The sequence below is a fragment of the Coptis chinensis genome, chromosome 6 (genome assembly GCF_015680905.1).
Source record: "Coptis chinensis isolate HL-2020 chromosome 6, ASM1568090v1, whole genome shotgun sequence".
Taxonomy (NCBI): Eukaryota; Viridiplantae; Streptophyta; class Magnoliopsida; order Ranunculales; family Ranunculaceae; genus Coptis; species Coptis chinensis.
This window is the reverse complement of record NC_141461.1, coordinates 95,620,104-95,644,860: the sequence shown is the minus strand read 5'-3', so window position 1 is coordinate 95,644,860 and position 24,757 is coordinate 95,620,104. Positions and strand designations below refer to the sequence as shown.

The window sequence follows — 24,757 nt, the reverse complement described above, 5'->3', positions numbered from 1 at the left end:
CAAGTTGTCTCGTGCACACCATTTCTATATTTTTCACCAATTTGGCTCTAGTTTTGACAATTCTTAAAATCAAAACGATCATTTGACAATGCGTTGGTGATGAAAATTACTATAAAAATTGTCAATTGTCACATTGAAAATGAAATATCACAACACGTTGATGATGCTCTTACAATTTTGGAGAATAGGATTTATATAAGATGTTTGACTGAACTTATGTCGGTGTTCTGAACTGCCTACGTATCCAGTTATCTGATGAATTAGAATCAAGTCAGACGTAATTCATTTTGAGTGATTGAGTTGGAGATGGAGAGAAAATGTCAGCCCCCCTTAGAATGGAGAAGATGCCTCATTTTATAGTCGTAGATCTACCTTTTGTATTGTCTTGATGATTGCTTTTACTCCTTCCGTTACAAAGTAATGATCTGTCATTAATGATATTGTTGACTAGTTTGCAGCGGTTATATTTCCTAGGTCGTTTGAACGACCTAACCTTAGGTCGTATGCACAACATGTTTGTAGTCTGGACACGAGTGGTTGAGAGTGGAGAATACTGACAATAGAATTGGACTTCTATTTGATAATTCCGAATTTGATCACCATATGTTGATGGTATTGATTTCTATTTTGATAACTTTGAAGGAATTTACAAGCTTGTTATTGATCCATACCAAATTGAAGAGACTGATAAGCATGAACATTACAATTCATTAATAAAATTGTAGATGGTGTTGTTGGAAACAATGGAAATAGGTCTCAAAGTATTGAAATAAAATAGGAAGATAATGAAAATGAAGCGGTTGAATTATCAATATGTGTGTACATGGATCAATATCAATATTCTTGTAAGGTTCATTTTTAGGTGTTGGATAGTTCTATATTTGGTGTTGGCTCTAGCTTTTGGTTAGCCAAATTGAGCCTTCTTATTCGAGTTGCGAGATTTATTTTCGACCCAAAAGTGGAGAGAAGAGATCACAAAACAAGAGAGAGAAGATGAAGAGGAGTTTTGCAAAATGGGGAAGAGGAGAGATAGAAGACTGCCTAGTCAGACTCCTTTAGTTGTATTAGCCACGTGTGAGTCTAGAGATACTCATTTCAACGGTTGTCGTGAAGTGCGATCTCTCCTCATCAGGACTCTTAGAGCATCTTCAACGCAATTAATTACTTGATTTGGAGTGCAAAGTGATGTCATCCACTTAAAGATGATGCTAGTTGAAGTATGAAAATTTTTCTGCACCAACGCACCACATTCCAAATTATTGTTTTATAATGAAATATATCATATAGACACAATTCACTTACGTTAAAATGTTACACCTCCTCTTTCCTTGTCACCACCCCATATCTTGTCCATATACTTTATCTCTCTCTACCTTACATTTTTCTACAAATAAAAAAATAAGCTTAGTTCCACCAATTTCTAATCCCAATTTTAGCACAATGATTTTTTGTGTAAATTAATCTCTTCATAAAATTGAGATGGATGAGTCAAATCAAGATCAAACACTACTTGCTCATTTCATTCAAACAAATCACACGATAATTGGGAATTTGAGGTTAATGAAAACGATGAAGGAAGGTTCCAACGGTTCCTTGGTCGGCATCGCGAAATTCGTTGTAGGCAGACTAATATAGTTTTTCAAGCTGCTTTGATAGATCATTTGTGGGAATTGCGTGGGCAAAATTAATTCAACAATGGTTGATATGTGGTGCTCTATGTCACTTTCTTATTTTGGTGCAAATTTGTTTCACTTATTATTTTGTTGCAAGTTGTTTTGAACTGAATGTGAAATGGTTTTTTCAACTGAATGTGAAGTATTGTTTTGTTCATGCTTTCTCTTTAACGGACATGTTTGAAGACAGCTTATATATAGTCTTGAACAATCTGTTCCTGGGCAGCTTATATGCGACAATGTATAAGTTGTGCACGACACTGTACAAACTGTGCATGACACGTTAATACTATATAACAGATAAAGTTTATATATGACAATGTATAAGTTGTGCACGACACTGTATAAGTCCGTCCACAACTGAAGCACACACTTGCAAAGAGAATTATATATTTTTAACATATCAACACACCATCCTTGAATTAGAAATTATTCATAGTGATAAAAAAAGTAATTAAATTTGGTTGTTTGCACATGTGACAAGTTTGGGCAGCTTGGACAACTAGTATGGAGTGGCACTTGATAAAGCAAATCAAGCTCTATATTTGATTCCTAAAATAGAGTGTAGTGAGTTGTCAACTTGATATAGAGTATGGATTGGTATGGAAAATTTGAACTCCCATTCTAAACCTAGGACAATAGAGTAGCACTGAAGATGCTCTTAGAATAATACTTACTCCTTTATGTAGTTATGTTTCTAGCGATCTAAGGGTGTGTTTGTTTAGTGGCAAACCTCTAGTGGGAAAATATTAGATTTGCCAGCATTTTCCCACTAGAGTTTTGCCAGGCTAATTTGTAGTGGGAAAATTTCAGTTTGACAGTGTTTGTTTGCAAAAATTTCTAGTGGGAAAATATATAATTTGCCAATTTTGCCAGTGTTTGTTTACATGGTTTTTTTCCAATGGCAAATAACTTTTCAACTTTTTAGAATTCTTTTTTGGTTTTCAAACTCAATGAAAAAACAAACAAACAAACAAACAAACTCCAACTACGTGAACTTTCCAAATATGGCGGGTGAACAAGCACCTCCATTGGACAAAGAAACTCAAATCCAATATTCCAATTGCTCGAGAGTGTCATCACAAAACTAACACGATACCATCTGTTCAATTTCATACCAAAACCAACTTGATGTGTCAAGTAAATTGGTCGATTCAGAATCTAGTCCAACATAAGAATTTTAAAAACCAAATATCCACAACAAACATGACACAAAACAATCTAATCAACTAACCAGGAATCATCAAGCTATAAAATCAAAATAAACTTTTGATACCACATTATAATCCCAACTTGTCATATTTTGTTTAGAGTATAACCAAGACTCGAGAAAAAACTAATTAATTCTAAAAAAGCAGTATAACCACCTTGCAAAGAATAAAGACACAACACCTTGCGGAGCAGCGGCGGCAATAATAAGAATAAATAATGGCAAAGACTCCAACGGCCGCGTAGCACAATAATCAACACACAAGAAGAAGCCGAAGCTAAAGACGCAAACAACAATAGCGATCGCAGCCACCGAACCACCATAGACCAGACCACCGTTCCACACCCGACCAGCCATCACCACCACCACATACACACACACACACACACACACCACACACACACCACCACACACCAATCACTACACACACACACACACACACACACACACACACACACACACACACCACCACACACACTCACAAGACTTGGCACATCCTTGGTGCGACCTAATTCTAAGAGTGTCGACGGGCAAGGTAGACTTAGGCAATTAGCATTAGGACCTTTAAAAGGCCAACTTTAGAAAACAATACCGAGCCTAAAGGCCTCCCACAACACATACCGAAGTTCGATGTTGGGACCGCGACATAGATCTTCCTCGCCACCTTCAATGTACTCCCTAAGATCAAGCAATGCAACCACTACCTCCATTTCTAATATCGGGATTTGCGTAAAGTCAGTACATGAACAATTTGTTTCACACATTTCCTTGCATTCCTTGAGATTCATATTTAAGTCAACAAAAGTTTTCAATGTATCAGGCAGTTTCATTCTCTTCATTTCTAAGAACCCGTCATCTTTCCCGCATTCAAATTTCTTTTCTCGGACACAGCCACTAGATCCATCTCCCAACTTCCAATCCCATAAATTCTTAGGCTCAAATCCTTTAGTACATTTACAAACAGGTGACTTGTTAGGGTCACATATACCATAAGCACCACATTGATTATGCTGCCACTCCATGACCCTTCCAATAATTATTCTCAGCAAACCATGTTAATATCTGAAGATCTCGAAATAATAGATTCGTCACTTATTGCAATTGAGAAATAAGTTTGTTTTTTATTGTAAATAAAACTGAAACTGTATCCATCTTTAGATTTCATTGTTGGATCACCACTAAACTGGATTCCATTCCATGGACCGCTTCTAAAAATTGGAATTTGTCCTTGTAACAAATAAGCTTCAGGAGAAATTAAATAAAATTAAATTAACCTGAATAGAGCTTGAACCCACCTGTGGAAAAGCAACTGAAACAGAGAAGAAACAATATTTCCATCAGCAAAATTCGAGTAGCAATAAAAATACAGCACTTGAGGAATTGGAAAAATGAAAGTAAAAACAATTATAAGATGGAGGAAACAATTATTTTGTACCTCAAGTGTCGATTTCCAGCAAATCCTCTAAAATCAGCTATAAGTAAATTGAAAATAAAGGAAAAAAATTGTGAGGGAGAGATAGAGAGAAGTGAGAGAGGAGATCGAGCAGATGAAGAGAGAGACAGAGGAGAGAGACTATCTCTTGATTTAGAGCGAGCTGTGAATGAGAGAGGGAGATGAGAGCGAGAGATGATGGTGGCAAATTTTTCTTCCTCTAGTGGGCAAATTTTGACTGGCAAAAGAGTTTAGGGGGAGAGGTGGATTCTATTTTCCCACTTCTAGTGGGAAAATATCATTAGCCGGCTAAAAGAGAATAGTGTTTGCCAATGTGCTTAAATGCACCCAAACACTGGCAAATGGTACATCTAGTGGGAAAATAAAATTTGCCACTCTCATTTGCCATTAAACAAACACACCCTAAGACTTTATAACCCAGCCTACCGTCTCTAGGCTATGCTAGGACCAACCCAATATGTGCCCACAAAGAGGCAAAGGGTCAAACTCAAACGGCATGTCTTGTTGCATGGTTTAAAATGCGCACCAACCAACTGCACTACTTTGTTGGCTGCTTTTGAAAAGGCTTCGAAGGACTTGAGTGTTTTAGCTTTTAGGTGTTGGTACTTGGTACTGACGAGACATACAAAAATTTCGACACAATGGAATATGGTATGGGCTGAAAGTTTAATCCAGTTATGCGAAACTAATCCCGGCCCTTCCAGGGGTGCAAGTGGATATCAAAATATTCGAATCCGATTCGAATTCGTATTCGAAAAATCGAATATTATCCAAATTTTTTGGATATTGGATTCGGATTCGAATAATTTTTTATGTCCGAATTGGTTTCGGATACAGATACGAATTCGGATACTGTCATATCCGCATCCAAAAATATCCGATCCGATTTAAAAATTAATAGTTATTATATATAATTAATTAATTAATTTATTATTGTATAAAATATTATATAAAATCATAAACTAATAATATAAAACTATAATAACAAAATAATAATAATAAATGACAAATATATACATTTATAATAGTTTTTACAGTGGTAAAATGAATTATTTAAAATAAATAAAATTTTAATTAATATTAATTTTCGGATCGGATATCCAAAATCGAATTCAGATAATTTTTTTAATATCCGTTGGATTTGAATTCGATATAAATTTTCAGATTCGGAATATACGTAACCTTCAAAATTTTAGTATATCCGATGTGATATCACTCCACAATGGAATACATGTAACCTTCTAAAAGAAAATGACGTTTGGGAGGGGGAGGGAAAAGAGAATTGAAGATTCACTCGTACACAGAAGAAGCTTGATCTTTCCATGATTGTTCACTTAAATGGCTTGTCAAGGTGTCAATAGATCTAAACCAGACAACCGGTTGACTTTTTTTAATTAAGCTAGGAAAAGAAGCAAATCTGACCCAACCCAAGTTAAATATGGTAGTGACGGTAGACCAGTAGTGTCAAATTGTTCAAAAATGGACCAGAGCTGTTTCCTTGTTCTCTTTGTCCATGTCAAATTGTTCGTTCAGTGCGTGTTAATTCTCGGACTGCAGATTGTTGGATTTTATGTGGTGAGATGCATAGTACAAAATATTACGATATTTTGTGATATTTATTAAGATTTCAAAAAAAAAAGAATAAATATCATAATATATTTAGAAATATATACGACTATAAATATCGGTGATATTTCAATAATATTTATGATATTTAACAATATTTTGTGTATGTAACAATTTTATTTAATATTTACTATTATATTTTAAATAAATATAAATAATATATCATAATATATCAATATTTTAAATATATCTATTATATTTACATGTAAAACAATGTCAAATATCTCCAAAAAAATATATATATCCACAATACGTATCGAAAAATTGAATATCCATAAATACCTATATTTTGATATTTTATACTGTGTAAGATGAAATTTTTACTTCTCCGGCTCATTAAACTGCTGGAACTCAAATTATTGAGAACTTTTTACCTCGCAGGGCTCTCAATTTCTGCTTTGTTGTTTTTTCCCACATGCCAACAGCTTGACATCAGTGAACGTACAATTATCAATCTTTTATAATGTCAGCTTCGCGACGATACATCATTTCAGTCTAAAGTAATATGCGTTCTCATCTTAAGAGCAGGAATCTTTCCTTCATTTCATTCCATGTAATGATTTTTGTCTAGATACATGATTAACTATACGGAAATCTCTACCATAATAATTAACAGAAGAGAAAACTCAAATTAAAATTGCAGAAGAAAACACTTATTAAGAGAGAGATATTAAGCCAATCAATCCCCGCCCTAACATTATTGTACATGTGATTACCAAAAAAAAAAACATTATTGTACATGTCGTTCTTCAGATGAGACGGGCAGGTGCAATACATGGCAAAGCCAAAACGTGGAAAATTGGTAGATGATGGATGGGGGCATTGAAAAATCTCTTATCAGTTATCACTGTTTGCCACATACGAAAATTTCAGCTGACCGACCGCACTATCTCGTTCTCCTGTATTCTCAGTCAAAAGTCGTATTCCTTTTCGTGGGTGACTTTTAAATCGTCATAGTGGGTCGTTGTTGCCGAATTCGAACCATTCATATCTCCACTTTGAGAATGTTGAATGCTAGCAGCTAGTCTATGGATTTACCAAAATAGAATGTGTGCCTATGGGCATTTCAAAAATTCAAAGTGCAGTCATGATCAACATTTTTGTCCCTGTACTATTTGTGAACATGGTGTCTCTCCCCATTGGTTATCTCTTTCGTTCACATCACTTTCTTTTCTTACTTTTTATTGAAGTCACTTGCTGTGGACTATGAACCATCTACTTAACCATTTCCAAATAAAGTGGGCCTAATTTGATAGTTTGATACCTAGAGCGAAAATCTGATGATCACATCTCCACTTTATATGGTGCTTAATTTTGACGCCATAATATCTGGGTCGGTCGGGCTCTGTTTCAACATTTCAAAATTTCAAAACATTAAAATTTCAATGATAAAAAATCCTTGAAATATCGGAGAATCTCAGATTCCCGCCTTGAAACGTGTGTCACAAGTGTTTAAGGTTTACGTATGAATCCTTAACATTCACCAACAGTAACTACTACCCAGCGCACATTAGTCAACACCCTAGTACAAATGAACATTCTCACAACGCCACCACCATTTACTCTCAAACTTCCATTTCTCCAACACCCACACTCAAAATATCAACTCTTAATCCAAAACCAAATCAGGTAACCCCAAAATATCATATTTTTTTTTATTTCAGCTCAAATGGTTTCAAATATTGATCTTTATATATTTTTTGTTGTAGAGAAAGAAGAAAAGGGGTTGTTTTAAATGTAGAGCTGAGTTAATGCAAGACGCCCCTTTCGCTATCGCGATTGGGACATGTGTGTTGAATTCATTAGTTTTTCCACTTCCTAAAAGTGGAAATGATGATGATGATTCTCCAATGGATTCTACTGATGCTAGGTTTGCTGTCATGGGGATTATTAGCTTCATCCCCTATTTTAACTGGCTGGTAAATTTTATGCAACCTTTTTTTTAAAAAAAGTATATTGATTTTATTTGTGCTTATTTATTTACTTGTTTATATTGTAGAGTTGGATATTTGCTTGGTTGGATACTGGTAGTAAGCGTTATGTGGTGTATTCTATTGTTTATTTGGCTCCTTACCTAAGGTTAGTTATTTCGTCATTTATTAATTAATGAGCATTAGGTTTGTTTGTTATTATGTCCCTGTACAAATTAAGTTATGGTTAGGTGTTTTAAAGCTTAGAGTGTGTCACATAGATCAGTAGTTTGCTTAAAAGAATGTGTTGGTCTAGAGGCTATGAACCTGACAGTGGGGTTTTGTTTACGGGCATAATTTCTTGGAACATGGTAAGATTAAGGCTGAAATAGGTAGGTACGTAGCTTAATAATAAGTATGGGGGATAACGTTTTTGTAGGAGAGTATATACATAAGCAGAGTATGAATACAATTTAAATGCTTTTTCCCAAGTATGCGGTCATTGCTGTCATTGCTGTCATTGATGTCTTTGATGAGATGGGATCAATCATATCCTTATGGGTAGTAGCATCACTTAAGTTTTACGTAGCACTGTATTGATGTAAATCAGAGCACTGGGCTGTTTTTTTCTGAATAAGAGCAATGATGATATATTTGCTTTGTAGCGTAGCCTTTAACATAGTTATTAGATTTAAAAATCTACTTATTATGCTTACATGCTCAAAATCACTGCAATTGATCCCCTTTCACTTATTTCTTATGTTAATCGTGAATGCTAATAAGTAACAATTGGTCTTTACTAATTTGGAGCTCTCATCCCACATGCTTCAACCATTACTTTCTATTGAAAAGTTAAGTGTTGTATTATATCAAAGTTAAGTAGTTTGAAAGTAGGTACTAAATACTAGGGTTTGATAGCTCTTGGATATCCGCACCTTGAAAATTTTGGTAATAATCAAGGTACATCAGTGGCGTTCTCAGGGTCAATGAGTATCATTCTCCAAAAGTAGTCACTCTTGTTGTCTTACGTCTATTTTTCCTAAAGCAGTCGATCTTATATCAGAAGTACATCTTCACCATGGAGACTTGTAGTTGTCTAACTAGATTTTGATTGGTAAAGACCTAGGACCGGACTGTGCTCTTGCTGTATAGTAACTCTATGACTTCCTTACGATTCCTGAGGGTATTCCTTTTTCAGTTTTTTCTGGAGGTCTTTGTTGACCCCATTGTCGTAAGGGCTTGATATGGATTGCAAGCTGCAGAGTTGCATCACTTGCATGATCCTTTTTGGCATTAGTGCATGGTGGACTGATATGAATTAGTGGATTAACTTCCAATCTTGGGGAAGCTTTTTTAAATTAACTAAATCCATAGTATTGTAATCTGCATTTTCTTTTTGCGTCTCTATAATATATATATACCTGATTGTCAATAAGGCACGATCTTGTGGAAGCTGGGTTTAGCTTATTTGTACACATCCTATGGCAATGAAATGCTATGGTTGTTCCCAGTTACTGTTAGTTGCCTTTAGACCTTGTTAGTTGAATGAACCATAGTTGTTGAATGCATGTTAAATCCATTGGTGTTTGGTGCTTTGATGTCTATATGCAACCTCCATGACATCTATCGTTTGGACCTCTCACTGGTAGTGAACATTCTGAGACTCCTGGCTTCTGGTTCACTCATAACGTGTCTAGTTGTGATTTTATAGGACAAACTTATCGTTGTCGCCAGAAGAGAGCTGGTTGCCTATTGCTAGCATCTTCTTCTGCATAATTCACATTCAGGTACAAGTATAATTCCTCTTCTTTGATATGAATTACCCAATAGATGTTTGGATGAGTAGATTCTAAACACCTCAGCATTGGCAGCTTGAAGCAAGCATAAGGAATGGAGATCTCCAGGGCTTCCAAATATTTAATGAGGCTCTAAAGTATGGCTCTCCATTAGCCAAAAAGAATAATGCTGATCTTAAGATTGATGAAGGAATCTCTAAGAAGGTATTCTCTTAACAATTGTCTGGTGGGTTTAATTATGCTAGACAAATGTTGAAGATGCTGATATAATGTTTATGTGCATTTCCAAAATTGCCTATTCCTTAGGGAAGGAAACAAGAACGTCAGGAGCTGCCTTCTGCCAATGAACAATCAAGAAATGAGCTTCATGGATGGGGAGTCCCAGAAAAGCCCGACAAACAGACAGAAGAAACTGGGGATACAAATAAGTGAATACTTTACCATGGAGATGTGTTGCATTCAAGAACAGTAGTAACCATAGGTGGCTTGTCTGTCTGAAGCAAGAAGGCTGTGTAGTTAATTGATGAAACTATTGGTTGCTATTTAACGGAAATGGTGATTTATGCAAACTCGGCATTTCAGGTCGCTCAAAAACAGACCATTTGATGTCAGGTTTCAGATTGCTGGGCACTTTGGAGGTTGCACGATATTTGGCACTTGGCGTTATTGAAGGATGTTGTGAAGTCATCGGTGTTGATATTTCAAAAAATGCATCATCTACTGAAACAAATGTGTTGTAACCATGGTTAAAGAACTTATTCTTCAGAATTGAACCTGGCTCTGCTGTGCAGCCCAACAGGATAATCAGTTACTTATCGTGATTTTTTTTTTTTTCCCGCTAGTCTGATTATGAATTCACGATACTGACTAAGTTGATCTTAACAATTTTCTACAGTGGTAACATATTTTGATACTAGCTAGGCCATTAGTTAGTAGCTAGAAGTTATAGCCCTACCTGGGCCACTAGATGACTCTTTTAAGCACCAAACTTTCAAAATAGCAGTTGAGAGCGAGCTGACTGAGTATGTTGTGCATCTCGTCCACAAGCAATTGCTCTATTGAAGTATACAGATCTCAAACTGAATAACTTCTTCCGAGATCTGATAAGTTTATGATTACGCCAACTTAAGACCATATAGGCATATACTACCACGATGAAATGTCTCCCTCAATTTTGTATTGATGTTTATTGCACGAGCCAATTCCGGATCATCCGATTCAAGTTGAGTGGGTGTGTAACACCAGTGAAGTCATTAGGTAGCATGTAACTGGAGTCACCACCTATCCACAAATTGTGCAAGAATAAAATGGTTTTAAGATTTTACATGATTTGTTCAGGAATGTAATTATCGAAATATAGAGATGTGCAATGTATTATGGTAAGTGAACTTCAACACTGATGATAGTTCATGACTTCATGCTCAATTTGTTTACAAAGGATTCCACATATATGTATCACTGGTTTGGGAGTAGTCGGAGTACCCACCATCACAAATTACTACTGAGTCACTCTTCAGATCCCAGCGAACTTTGCACACACTTTTTTACTTTAAACACACGTCGAATAACTTTATTTTATTAAAATGTTGTGTGTCGTACTTAGTGTAGTCAATGCATTATTATTGCATTAAGGCGTATGGGTTTTTGTCACAGAAGATGGCGAATCCAATGAAATTTGGAGTTTCCGCTGGGAAGATTTCGTCTGTTGGAAATTAGAGACAGGCTAGAGACATTCATTGGGATAAACATGGGCAGGTTTGAACGTCTCTTGAAGCATATATTGGACTTAATCGAATAGTTGTTACTATATGTGTCTTTTCTTTTTATACTTTTGTTTTGTTGAATAACTGTACATCATCTGAATCTCAATCACTTTTGTCATCACTAATTTATTCACTTTTATATTCCTTCGAAGCTCCTGTAGAGCGATTCCTTCTCTGCTTAAATCCACATGCATGAGGATCGAGCTTCCTCCTGGTGTTATTACGTTGATAGTATGTTCCTAGAAAGTCTGTTTTCCTTGTCCTATGTGGTTTGCAATGTGACGCAGGACACACTAAACTAGTGTTAGTTTCTATTTTCTTCTTTAGTTTTAGAATTAGCCTTATATATCTAAATAGGTTATGAGTTCCAGTTTAGAGATTATCATACTTTTAGTAATATTTATATTTCAATTAGTATTGTAAACTCTATAAATACAGAACAAATTCTATAACAATTTATTCAATTATTCAATATCACTCCAATTTATCAAATTTTATAGTTTCTTTTCTTTTAAATCGTTAATAGCCCATCACGTTGATCACATCAAGCTATCACGACACAAATAGTAGAGATTTCATCATTGAAAGTGTCTTGTTTCATCACATTGATATCAAGCTATGGACAAGCTTCGAAACATCGCCTTAAGAGATCGTTGTCGCCACACTTCAAAATGAACGAGAACGAGCAAAACAATCAAGCGAAGATATCGACAACACCGATCGTCTTCAAAACACCACCCATAGTGCACCTACTGCCACTACTCAATCACACCTTCCACCAAACATCGCAGGCGAGGAAGAAGGTGGCGCTAGTTTTGAACTCTCTGGCCATCCTTTTCTCAACAAAGATTTCTCCCTCAACAAACTCTCACGCACTATCAAGCCCCGACCCACTTTCTATACCAAGCCCAACCCATACTAACCCTCCCAATTCACAAACCATTAGTTTCATCAAGCCCACCAACATATCCAGCAAGCCCAACTAGCCCAACCAGTCTATCCAAACCAATACCCAACTGACCCAGTTCAATACTCAGAATTCCAGCACACCCCCCACCCGTTACTGGCCCAACCCAAATTGGTTTTTCAACCTAACAAAATTCGTGAAAACCTCAAACCCTCTAATGGTCTCGCGGGCGACGATGATGACGACAATGAAATTGAAGACATTGCTATTCCACATAATTCCCAAACTTTGCAAACTCAAAATAATTTTTGTCGACAAGAAAATAATTATGGTGGTAATAATAATGAGTATCACATCAAGGTGAATTTGACAACTTTTAATGGTCTTTTGCATATTGAGGATTTTATTGATTGCTTAAGTCCGTGGACTGTTTTTTCGATATTATGGAAATTCCTCTATAGAAGCAAGTTAAGATTATGGCTTTAAAATTTACTAGTGGCGCATCTTTTTGGTGGGAGCAAAAACAACAAGAGCGTATTCGTCAATGTTTGAAACCGATTTGTTATTGGAAACGTATGAGGCAAATGTTAATGGCACAATATCTTCTGCCAAATTTTGCTCAACTTCTCTTCACTGCACTCCAGAATTGCAAACAAAGTAATCGTACTGTTCAAGAATATATTGATGAGTTTTATCGGTTACTTTCTCGTAATGATTTGCAAGAGAACGAGAATTTACAAATTGCTAGATTCATTAATGGGTTATCATAGAATATTCAAAAAGATCTAGTTTTACATCAACACTTCACTTTGCATTCCGTTATTAATAATGCACTTAAGATTGAACAATTCATGAAGCGACCTGAACCTTTTAATCGACCTTCATATAACCAACGATCTACACCCTATCCTATAATAATTCACCATCTCCATCTCCATCTCAAATAGGTCCTTTCTACCCCATCCACTCCACATGAAACCCTTACCCAACCCACCACCTCTCCTTATAAAGCACATACACATCATCAACCTAGCAACCATCCTAATAACCACTCAACTCGCTTCCACAATCCCTCAAACACTAACACCCAATATCATAAACCTCCATCTACCAATCCTTATCTCCATCCCAAACCTAGTACGTGCTATAAGTGTAGTAAATCTGGTCGTTCCTCAGTTGAGTGTCGAAAATAGCATATTACTCTTGCAGACGAGGTCCTTAATATGGATGATTATTTTGAGGTTAATAAAGAGTGTGTTGATGATGAACACACTTTTGGTGATGATGAGGGTGAACGTGTTAGTCTTGTGGTTCAGAATTTGTTATACACTCCACATGTTTATATTCCACACCAACATAATTTGTTTTGAATTATTTATACAGTTCAAAGCAAATTGTGTTATCTGATTATTGACAGTGGTAGTAATGAGAATATGGTGTCAAAGAAAATGGTTAAGAAATTGGAGTTTCTTACCCGGCCAGTCACATCATTGGTCTTATAAAGTTTGTTGGATACAAGATGAGTGCAAACAACATATTAAGGAACAATGTCTTCTCAGTTTTTCTATTGACAAGTATAAAGATACTATTTTTTGCAATGTTGTGGATATGAATGCTTGTCATGTTCTTCTTGGCCGTGCTTGGATGTGTGATGTGGATGCTATTCATCGTTGCAAGCAGAATACTTATCTTTTGTCAATGATGGTTTGAAAGTGACATTGGCTCTTTCTTATGCAAAACCTAAGTCTTCTCCCTTCTCTCCTGCCAGTGCCGGCCCTGACATTTTCGTGTCCCAAAGCGATGCACTAAAATGTGGCCCTATATGCAGTAAAAAAAAAAAAACAACAAGACAAAACAAAATACTTATATTATTCAACTTTCATCTGCCAATATATAATTCGGAGGGGGCAAAAAGAAAACCTATAACTTAAAAATCATTCTTCTCGCATTTTTAGATGCGAATTCACTAATTACACTTGAATAGTCAGCCTTTTCAACAACAAACATCTTGAATATACAAGTCATCTTCTATCTTGCTTCTCTCCATTTGATAAGTGTCGAACATAATGAGTAGAAGAAAAATGCCTACCAAAATCATCTTTAGGAAAATCAACAGTGTTATCTCTTTTAGGGCCTCTTTCCACTAATAAATCTCTGTAATTTTGATCCATTTTATCCCAATTTCGCAGGTCATCAATGTTTACTGGCCCAAATAAGTCAGCCACATTTGTTTGTTGATTAAGTTCTTCATCAACCAAATCCTCATATCATCTTCATCCACCAAATCTTCCTTGTTTGCAGCCACCAAATTTTCATTGTCTTCAGCTACCAAGTCTTCATATGTGTCATTCATCATATGATCCTCATTATCATTGGCAATTGTATGTTCCTCATCTACCAAATCTTCATGTGGTACATCCATCAAATTTTCATGTTCTTCATTCACTAAATCTTCATCAGAACTATTTTTTTCTTTGCCACTAGAAAAATACTTATGAATAGCTCCTGTTTGAGATTGAATAAGTTGTTTTGTTTTTTGTTTTTTTTTTCTTTTGCTACTAGCAGATGCATGCATTCTAATTCTAGGAGGCATGATTGTAAACAACAAACACTCCAATCTAATTATCTAAATATTTAATACCAAAAACCAGCTAGAGTGAGTAGAGTTTTGTACCTTTACGTCTTTACTTCTTGAACAGACGAATAGCGACTTGAGTTTTTTTTTTTTTTTTTTTGTCCGTAGGTGGCTTTTTGAGAAAACGTAATAAACTTTCCTTTTGTGGACTTTTGTGGGTGAGTATAATGTGGCCCTTAAATTTGATACTGACTTGGTGGCCCAAAGCGGCGGCTTGGCTCGCTTTGCATCAGGGCCGGCATTGTCTCCTGCAGAGGCTCCTACTTTATGGGTTTCAACTGATGTTAACTCTGACTTTGAGAAGCCGAATGAGATATTTGCTGTAGTTGTGAAGCCTGCTTCTTCTAATTCTCCTATCAAGCGGGTCCCGGAGAAAAGTTGTACCTCTCTTACATGAATTTTTATGTGTTTTACCTTCTGATGACCCTCTTTTTTTTGTCTCCCATGAGGAACCTTTTATTCAGCATCATATTGATTTTGTTCCAAGTGCTAGCTTGCCTAACATACTTTGGATGTTGTTACTTTGCCTTCTTTGCCAGATTCACATGCTGATGCAAATGAGTTGATTGATAATGTGCAAAAGTTGTATGAAGATGTGAAAAAGAATCTCAAGTATTCTAATACTAGGTACAAAGCAGATGCAGATAGACATATGCATATGAAGACTTTTGAATAATGTGACATGGTTATGATTTTTCTTCGTAGAGAGCGTTCTCCAATTGGTACTTACAACAAGCTCAAGAGAAAGAAAATTGATCCCTACGGATTCTCAAGAAGATAAATGATAATGCTTATGATGCCGACCTACGAAAAGCTTGCATATTTCTCCTACCTTTAATGCATGTGCATGATATCTTTCATTATCATGGAGATAATTATGTTTCGTTACCTGAAATGAACTCGAGGTTGAGTTTTTTTCAAGAACGGGGGGATGATGAAGGACAGTAAACTAGTATTAGTTTCTATTTTCTTCTTTAGTTCTAGAATTAGTATTATATGTCTAAATAGGTTATGAGTTATAGTTTAGGCAGTATCATACTTTTAGTAATATTTCTATTTAAATTTTAAATTAGCATTGTAAACTCTATAAATACAGAACAAGTTCTGTAAACAATTCATCCAATTATTCAATATCAATTCAATTTATCTAATTTTCTAGTACATTTTTCTTTTAAATCGCTTTCGCTTCGTCACAATGGATAGAAATGATTGATGTCATACTGATGAATTGATACTTTAGGTGGAAATGAGTGATAAAGAGTGATGGCCTGTCTGGCAGGTATAGATCTTTTATTTCCTTTCGAATACATAGAGGTACGTGGTGGAATTTCCAAATCCAAAATTTGAATGAGATGGTGGTCGGGTTTCCAACCAAGATTTAACAATCAATAAACATTTTCAAATGGAAACAACCCCAGCTGCCAAACACAACTTAATGCAATAGACTAATACTATCTCTTTTGTTATGTTTTCGTCAATGGCGTTAACTGATTTAAAAGTACTATGAGGATGGTGTCTTTACTGATCAAAAGAAAATATATTTCTCTTTATGTATCAATTTAGGACAAAGAACTTGTTGTCTCTACGTGATTTTAGTTTTCACTTCTCTCTGCATTGTGCATGCGAACAAAAGTTTCAGTTTATTTGGAAGTCATGGAATAAATCATAGCTTTCAGATCGTATATCTTAATATCTTATTTATACTTCTGTTAAGATTTTATTCATGCTACTCTCTTTTTTTGTGTTATTGTTGTTTTCATAATCTACTTATAAGCATATCCTTTACTGACTGGTATCTGCTGTAGGTTTGCTTTGCAGGAATACAGCGAATTCCGCACTGTGCCTTTCAATGCAATGAAGCTGCTGTAGCTATTGCTGCAAGTGAAATATTCGAGCCCTAAACCTGCTTTTTAAGCGCCATCCTTATTCATTGGCACCTTTTATATTGGACATATTAGCTGCAATTCCTGAAACGGTTCCTGTCCAATCTTATGGCCAGCTGCTTCCTGAGATATGTCCTCCTACGGATTTTGCTCTGAGGGAAAGTGATTGGGTTGAATGTGAAAGGACTGTAGATTTTGTAAACAAATTTCCAAAGAGAGAAAGCAGCTCTATATGCGTCAAAACTGAATCAATTATTAAGCAATCCCTGGGTTTTGTTTGGCCATCAGTTGATGAACTTTGTCTCTGGTACAAAAGTAGGGTTAAGGATATAGATAATTTTAGTGGGAAACTAGACAACTGCCTCTGCTTGTTGAAATTCGCCCTTGGAAAAGGCATCACATAGTTGGAGCCTTTCAATAAGGATATCTCGGACTTGTGTCATCTTATATATTCCGATGACACTGACGAAGAACGAATTACCATGAGTCTAGCTGAATGGGAACAATTATGCGAATATGATAAGTTCAAATTGATGCTTGATAAAGTCAATCAGGATAAGGTAGTGGAAATAGTGAAATTTTATTATAGCTAATCAAAAAGAAAATTGAGAGAGAAAAGAAGACGGCTTAGTTAGGTTTCAGCCCCTCCTCACACTTTTTATTATATAGGAAAATAGTATGTTTACAATATAGATCGAAAGCTCAAAAAAATCCGGTTCATGGGGATTAAGGGGCCGGGGGACACTCCGCCAGCTTTCGGCTGGCTCCGTGTCCCTTCTGTCACGGCTTACAAGAACTCTAACAGAAAGGATATATAAGGGCAATTCCATTTATGTTAAATCAGTTTTTTGCTATTGCCTCAGTTTCTGCAGATGAAGTGGCGAACCACTAGTGCGAAGCGAATGACAAGCATACCGAGTCTTTTCTGGTGAGATGGCTTAAAGAAACTGCTTCGGATAATAAATTGGATACATGTTTGGTGGTTATTAAGGAAGGATGCATGGATTTTTGTGCTGATGGAGTTTTTAGGGATGAAATTGAAGCTTTGGAATGTGCTTTATAGTGCATATATTTGTCCATCACCACAAAAAAACAAAACAGTTACCCCGAAGGAGACAATGCCTCATCTGTTGGGATATTTGGCCTTTACAAAGCCAATGAACATTTATTGTTTATACATGATGATGTTTAATTAAATACACGAATCTTATTATTATGCATATGAGTGAACTAATATCATATGATAAAACTATAAGTTCCATAGGTAATAGAATTAGAACAATCAAGTATATGAAGTAAGAGTCACGTGCGGGAGATTTGATTGTATCTATTTACCTAGAATACTCACAATTGGGGGTGAAGTCGGACGCTTCACTTATAAGACTGTAATATACATAACTGCTATATGATAGAATGATGATATCTCAATCATTTGAGTATGACTCTAAGTTTGTATATTGGTGTAGTCATATGATCGACAATCGAGGGATCAGTGAGAACACACTATAAATTAAGCTATTAAGGTTAGTGTGCAAATCTCACTATACCAATTAATCCCTAGACTTGAGGAATTGTGAATTTTTTTTGATTGGTAAGCTTTGTTTTAAATGAGATCGATAACTCTTTGATGTTAGCGGGGTTCGAGCCCCAGACCTCTGGTATCATCACCCAAAGGTTTTACCGACTTTGCTAGTCGGCACCTGCGGAATTGTGATGAAAATTTATTGTGTCTCAAATTTATTACTTTGAGATGTTAAAAAGTAATGTCTATTCATAGACTAGACTTGGCGTTTTGGGTAATGAATGTAGGGCGTCTTGAATCCGCAATTCTAATTAATAAATGATCCACCACTCTACGGAGTTATGTATTAGTAAATTGTGACATAACTAATTGAGCTCAAACCCGGCCGGTATAAGAAATAGTTTCTTAATGCTCAATTGATATTAAATGTCACATTGGGTCAATTAGACATGGGTGTGACAGTGAAGAACATATTCCCAATGGTCTAATTATGAATACAAGTGAGGTGGAGGGACTTAGATATAATTAATGGTAGGAAAGGACTTTCTTGGAAGTTCCAGGAGCCTTATTGTAAATATGGATTTGTTAATGGGCACTTTCTATATTAAAGATATATATATTAAAAGTGTTTTAGTATATAAGTATAAGTACTTGTATGACAAAGACTTGTCCTCTTAAGATAAGACTTGGAATCCTAAGTGGATCCCACTACACACACACTTACGTATTCTCAAAGTTTCTCTATATAAGAGAACGATTTTTTGGTGAAAGGGACCATTAGTCTTTCTAGGAAAAGTACAACTAAAAGTAGGAGAAAAACAAAAGTGTTTTGTGTTGTGTTGTGTGGTGAATACTACTAGAAGGTTGAAGACTAAGTTTTGGATTCAACTTTGGAAAGTTTTTCTTTATTGATAAGCACCCAAAAGTGTATTATGAAACCCCATTGAGACATATAAATTTGGTTAATTATGTGTTTAATAATCATGAAATAAATATGTTTTCATACTTTTGCGGGTAATTGCGATAAACATGGAAATATTGGTTAAACACGAAATAAAGCACGAGGAATGACGTATATATGAATTCTCCCAAATCCACATAGAAGCATCAAACTTCCAAAGCTCCTACCTCTCGAACCAGGACTCCGAATGCGACAAGAGAGCTGCTCAGACAATCAGGGCGATGAACTCTACGCATAGGCGGAAAGTTGTAACACTGCCCAAAATATCGGACCACCACTGGATTTGCACATGGACCCACTATCTTGGGGCCACAAGATTGGATGAGTCATCAATCATGGAGCATGTCAAGACAAAGATAACAAATTATTGGTGCAAAGTTGACACCTTATATGTAATAAATTAGATTAGGTGTTAATAGTGAGAAAAAGGCAAGGTGTCACTTTGTTTTAATGTGGTAGATAAAAATGAATCAATGTGGTTTGATAATTCACGTGGGAGGAAATGAGATTTCTCTCAAATGGAGAAGAAATTAGACAAGGGTGGGGGATACTCCATTTACTCCCTTGACTTATTTTCCTCACATGGCATTATTTTAGTTCCTTAGTGAAAAAGATGAGAGGTTAGTTTTTAGTGAATTATCAAAAAGCTTGTAATAGTTTTAATGGAGGAACACTTGTTCTTCTAGAAAATAATAGAAGTGAGTTTGGTTGTTGATATCTCTCTCTCTCTCTCTTTCTCTTTTGTGTTTTTCTTAGTTCATAAATCCTTGTCCCAAGGATCATGAGCTAACTTCCCTTTTGGGGAGTTAATCTAACTCATGTGAGGGTAAACCAATTGTTGTTGGTAGGTTTAGGAAGAACAACTAACTTTACATCCTACCCCAAAATAATAGTTGGTGTAGAGTTTAGTTAGGAATCAAGCAATGAGCTTAGAGATAAGTCATTGTTTGGTTTCACTTGCTAGCATGTATGAGCTCTTTAGTGAGCCATGCATGCTAGGGACCAAATCTATTTTTCCATTAGGGACTTGTCTATGAGTCTAGGAAGAATCAAAACCTTTTTCAAATTAACACTAATGATAGTTTCACATGTGGAGGATTAACTCTCCAACTTCTCTTTCAAATTTCTATTTCGGTATTAAGAGCATGTTTTCATTGTTAATGTTTTTATTAATGTTTATGTAGGAAGGAAAAATCTTACATTTATATATTATATCCTTACTCCTTAATTTTCCTTTATTGTAACATCTAATTTTTAGTTGTTCTAAGCTTTAGGTTAGTTCGAATCCTTATTCAAACTCTACGAAACGAAGATCGTGAGTAAGGAACCTTGATTGCTTTTACATTAATTTAGAGAGTTCAAAACTCTAAGTAGTAGTGACAAGCTTATATCAAATGGCGCCGCTGCTGTTCTAAAGCAATAGAAGTTGTGCTAAAGATCGGAAGTTGCATCAAGGGGGAACCCCAATTCTCTTCCTTCTTTTCCTTTTCGTTCGTTTACGTTTTTTTTTGTTGTTTTTCGTATTTTTGCCTCGCGATTGACCTGTAATCCAAAAAAATTTTCGTTCCACTTTCAGGTGCCAAAAGTTAGGATTGGGAGAGATAAATACAGACGATTATAAGACTTCTGAGAAAATTTGAAAGTATTCTGAAATCTTGGACAGCGTCTTGTGGTTGTTGTGAGTCGCGTCTTGGCGATTGGGACCCGCGTCCGCGGGTGAATTTCTTCAGTTTTTGCTCCTGTTCAACCACCAGCATCTCCAAATCTACCTTGATCCATTTCCAAGCCTAAATATCATACCTTGTACCTGAAAATATCGATAATCCTTTGGGATTAATCGCGTCGACAAATTGAAACGTTTGTTTCACGGGCGAAAACGCGGGAAGCTACAGGTTCCAATTTTCAGTATTATTGTAATTTATTTTTATTTTTATTATTATGTTTTTCTGCATGTATGCCATGTATATAGTATTAGGAAAAATTTATGGATTATTATTTAAGCTTTAGCCTCGAATTATGCATGAATCAAGTTAGGTATACGGTAAATATTTATATCGTTTACGGACATGAATTGCATATGAATGTATATTTACATATTAATGGTACTGTTTTTGCATGGGTATATGTCTTTCTACGATAAATGTTTCTTGTTACATGTTTGATATTTCTCTACATTATCATTACGGTCTTGTCTAATAAGTCGATTTTGTCAAGAAAGAGGAGAACTTTCCAACGAGGGTTAAAATCTGAGTTGGGTAAGTTGTTTCTAAACCTACTACGGGTAAAGTCGCTCTCTATAGGACATTACTTAATCTCAATGAGTATTGTCGAAATCGCTTTTATTATGCAATACAAGAGTCGTATTTTTTAGTTTAGGTATAATACTTTGCATGTTTAGTTTTGTCATCTATTCTGCAGTATGTATCTTGTATTAGGTATGCTAATGTATTTAGATCGTATGAGTGATTCAAATTAAGCTTTATTGTTGTTATATACATTTCGTAATATTGATTTACAAATTAAGCGTACATATCGTTATTACTTGATGTATATTTGCACTGCGTATGAAAATATTTATCGATGACACAAGCTTGCATATTCGTATAGCTATACGTATGAGTAGAGTATCTTCACATGCTACTGCACCTAGTATTGTATGAGTAGATCGTATTTGTATGTTTGTATTTTAAACCTTGCATAAATCTTAAAAAAAAAAAAAAAAAAAACAAAAATTAAATTAAATTAAATTAAACTAAAATTAATACCGCCTTTGCATAAATTTTAATTCCATAAATTTTAATCATATTCCAATGGTGTCTAGGAAACTTGAAAGATTGAGGTTACTTAATTAGAACCGTGCTTGCACGGAAATCCTCCCTCATATCTCTCTTGTGACCTGGCTGTTGGTTTATGCACACATATTCCTAACCTCCCTGCTACGTTAGCAGCAGCTTAGGCATATGTTGTTCACCCCTAATGCTTAAGATAATAATAAAATTCGTATCCTACTAAATTCCTTCTGTAAGTTAGATCTAATTTTATGCTTGCATGAGATTAAGGTCTGGTTCCACTAAATAAATTGAACATACCTATCGTCGGAAAAATCGATAAGCAATTCGTAAGTTCTCACATAAAAATTGTTCTTCTTCCGCTAATTACCTCCATCACAATCCTTCGTTAAGCCATCAACTTACGTCATTATGGCCGACGATTCTCCACTGCCAGAGAAAGCCCTCTCGGACTTCTATACTTGCATTACGGGGAAGGACCTTCTTCCCCGCATCAAACTTGAGGACATTGTCGGTGATTTTCGTGATCCCACCAAACGTTTTCAGTTTGTTACCAATATATCATGGTTTGGAGCACGAAAAACCGTCAATCATCTTCGTGAAGCTTCAACAAGTGGCAACAACATTTCATCATCCAGTGATCTCTAAGGAACAACTCTTGCCCGATTTTTCCATTCACTTTAAGCGGAAAAAACCTCAATTTGGCTAGCGGGGACAACAGCCACAGTCCATAGACACATGGAATAAACTAGTTCAAGCTTTTATGCTTCAATTTTACACTCAGAAGAAAACAACTGAAATGCTTCAGAAAATTCAGTTCTTCCGTCAAAATCCTCATGAATCCTTTACGGAAGCATGGAGTCGTTTTACTGATCTTCTGTTAGAATGTCCTCACCACCAACTAGAAAAAGCTGTCCTTGTTCGTTCATTCTTTAATGGTCCAATGCGATCATCAAAAAAAAAAACTCTTGATATAATGAACGGAGGTTGCTTCATGGACAAAGGAGCTACTGAAGCTTATACTTTTCTTGAAAAACAAGCGAAAAAAGGTACACACTGGGGTAACACTGAGTCGTCTAAATCATCAAAGGATACTGTTACAAAAGCCACATCTATTTTTGAGGTAAAACCCGATCCTGAAATAAAAAATTTGATAGAATCCCTAACTAAAAAAGTAGATGCCCTTGCAGTTCAAGTAAACGATCAACTACCAAAACCAGTCATGAACGTTGACACCGCTCCTTGTGTCCTTTGTCTTAGTCCTGATCATCCTGATGCATATTGTCCCTTGTTATATGCTTCCCCTACTCAACAATCGGAGGAGGCATGTGCATTCAACATTCCCAATGCACCGTGGAGACAACATCCGAATTTCGCTTGGCGCCAAAATAACCAACAAATGGGGGCTCCTCCTGGTTTCGCTAATCAACCTGTTCGACCTACCAATAATTTTATTCCATACCGTCAAGGAAATAATCAACAATACCAACAAAGTCAATTTCAAAATAATTCCAATCCTAATTATCAGACCAACCGCAGCCTTGTTCCAGCTAATCCACATCCCAACTATAATCAACAACTTCTAAGCAATAATCGAGAACTACTACATTTGCCTGACTGCGCCAACCATTACGGATAGGACAAATGAGACTTTCTTGGCTTACATGAACCAACGATCTCAAATTTTAACGTCTATCCAACAATCACTTCAGCAATTGGCGCAAGAAAAGAGAGTCGAAAAAGCGTGTTTTCTGCACTGGCGGTTCCAAACCCTAAACCCGACAAAACCACGACCTTTGAACTCACCAATGCCCACAGTACAAGCACCCCCAACCAAGGTGAGGTGCATGCAATCACTACTCTACGATCTGGAAAAAGCGTAGACAATCGGATAAGTATGCGGATGATCAACCAAAGGAAAAAAGAGGGTTCCAAGGTATCTAGTTCTAATAATGAACCTCTACGGAAGATTCCCCGATACAACAAAGTCAACACCTCCAAATGTAGGAAACAAGCAAGTAGACCCTTTGCCAAATTCAGCCCTAAGGCACCGTTTCTGCCACGGCTTGGCAAAGAATAAACTGATGACAATTTTTCTTTGAAATTAGAGACTTTTCAAAATTTAACAATCAACTTACCTTTTCTCGATGCTTTAAAACTATTACCAAAACATGCAAAATTTCTAAAAGATATGTGCACCACAAAAAGGAGAACTAATGTTCCTCAACAAGCGTTCCTCACTGAACAGTTTCCCTCCATCACCAGAACCAATGGTATAGTAAAATACAAGGACCTTGGTAGACCAATCGGTTCCATGCACCTTAGGTGACAAATACCGGCTCTTGCACTACTAGACCTAGGAGCTAGTGTGAACTTACTTCCATATTATTTATTTAAACAACTAGGTCTTCATGAGCTCAAACCTACCACCATGACTCTACAGGTTAGCCGATCGTTCCATAAAGTATCCAAAAGGAATTGTGGAAAACGTCCTTGTAAAAGTCCAAGATTTCTTCTATCCCGTAGACTTTGTTATTTTGGATCTGAAGTTGCATGTGATTCCATTCCTATCATCTTAGGATGTCCATTCCGCCATACTTTGCTAATGCTCTTATTAAGCGTAGAGATG

The 24,757-nt window shown here is 36.0% G+C and overlaps 2 protein-coding genes across 2 annotated transcripts; one reads left to right on the top strand and one right to left on the bottom strand.

Annotated features, from left to right (window-relative positions):
• Positions 1-3,461: 3,461 nt before the first annotated feature.
• On the bottom strand, positions 3,462-3,905 carry LOC147495722 (S-locus-specific glycoprotein-like). The gene has a single exon (XM_086568462.1). The coding sequence runs from the start codon at positions 3,903-3,905 to the stop codon at positions 3,462-3,464; it is 444 nt and encodes a 147-aa protein (XP_086424588.1).
• A 3,524-nt stretch (positions 3,906-7,429) lies between these two features.
• LOC147495721 (uncharacterized) lies at positions 7,430-10,555 on the top strand. Its single transcript, XM_086564385.1, has 6 exons — positions 7,430-7,591; positions 7,672-7,881; positions 7,962-8,041; positions 9,584-9,659; positions 9,744-9,872; positions 9,975-10,555. Exons 2-6 carry the CDS (start codon positions 7,714-7,716, stop codon positions 10,098-10,100), a joined length of 579 nt encoding a protein of 192 aa, XP_086420511.1. The 5' UTR covers positions 7,430-7,591; positions 7,672-7,713; the 3' UTR covers positions 10,101-10,555.
• Positions 10,556-24,757: the final 14,202 nt, after the last annotated feature.

What these genes read in the sequence shown, in the direction of transcription:
- LOC147495722 (XM_086568462.1), bottom strand. Translation starts at nt 3,905, where the DNA reads ATGGAGTGGCAGCATAATCAATGTGGTGCTTATGGTATATGTGACCCT.
- LOC147495721 (XM_086564385.1), top strand. Translation starts at nt 7,714, where the DNA reads ATGCAAGACGCCCCTTTCGCTATCGCGATTGGGACATGTGTGTTGAAT. An exon ending in TCTGCATAATTCACATTCAG is followed by an intron (nt 9,660 to 9,743) that starts GTACAAGTATAA and finishes CAGCATTGGCAG; the next exon opens with CTTGAAGCAAGCATAAGGAA. An exon ending in ATGAAGGAATCTCTAAGAAG is followed by an intron (nt 9,873 to 9,974) that starts GTATTCTCTTAA and finishes CCTATTCCTTAG; the next exon opens with GGAAGGAAACAAGAACGTCA.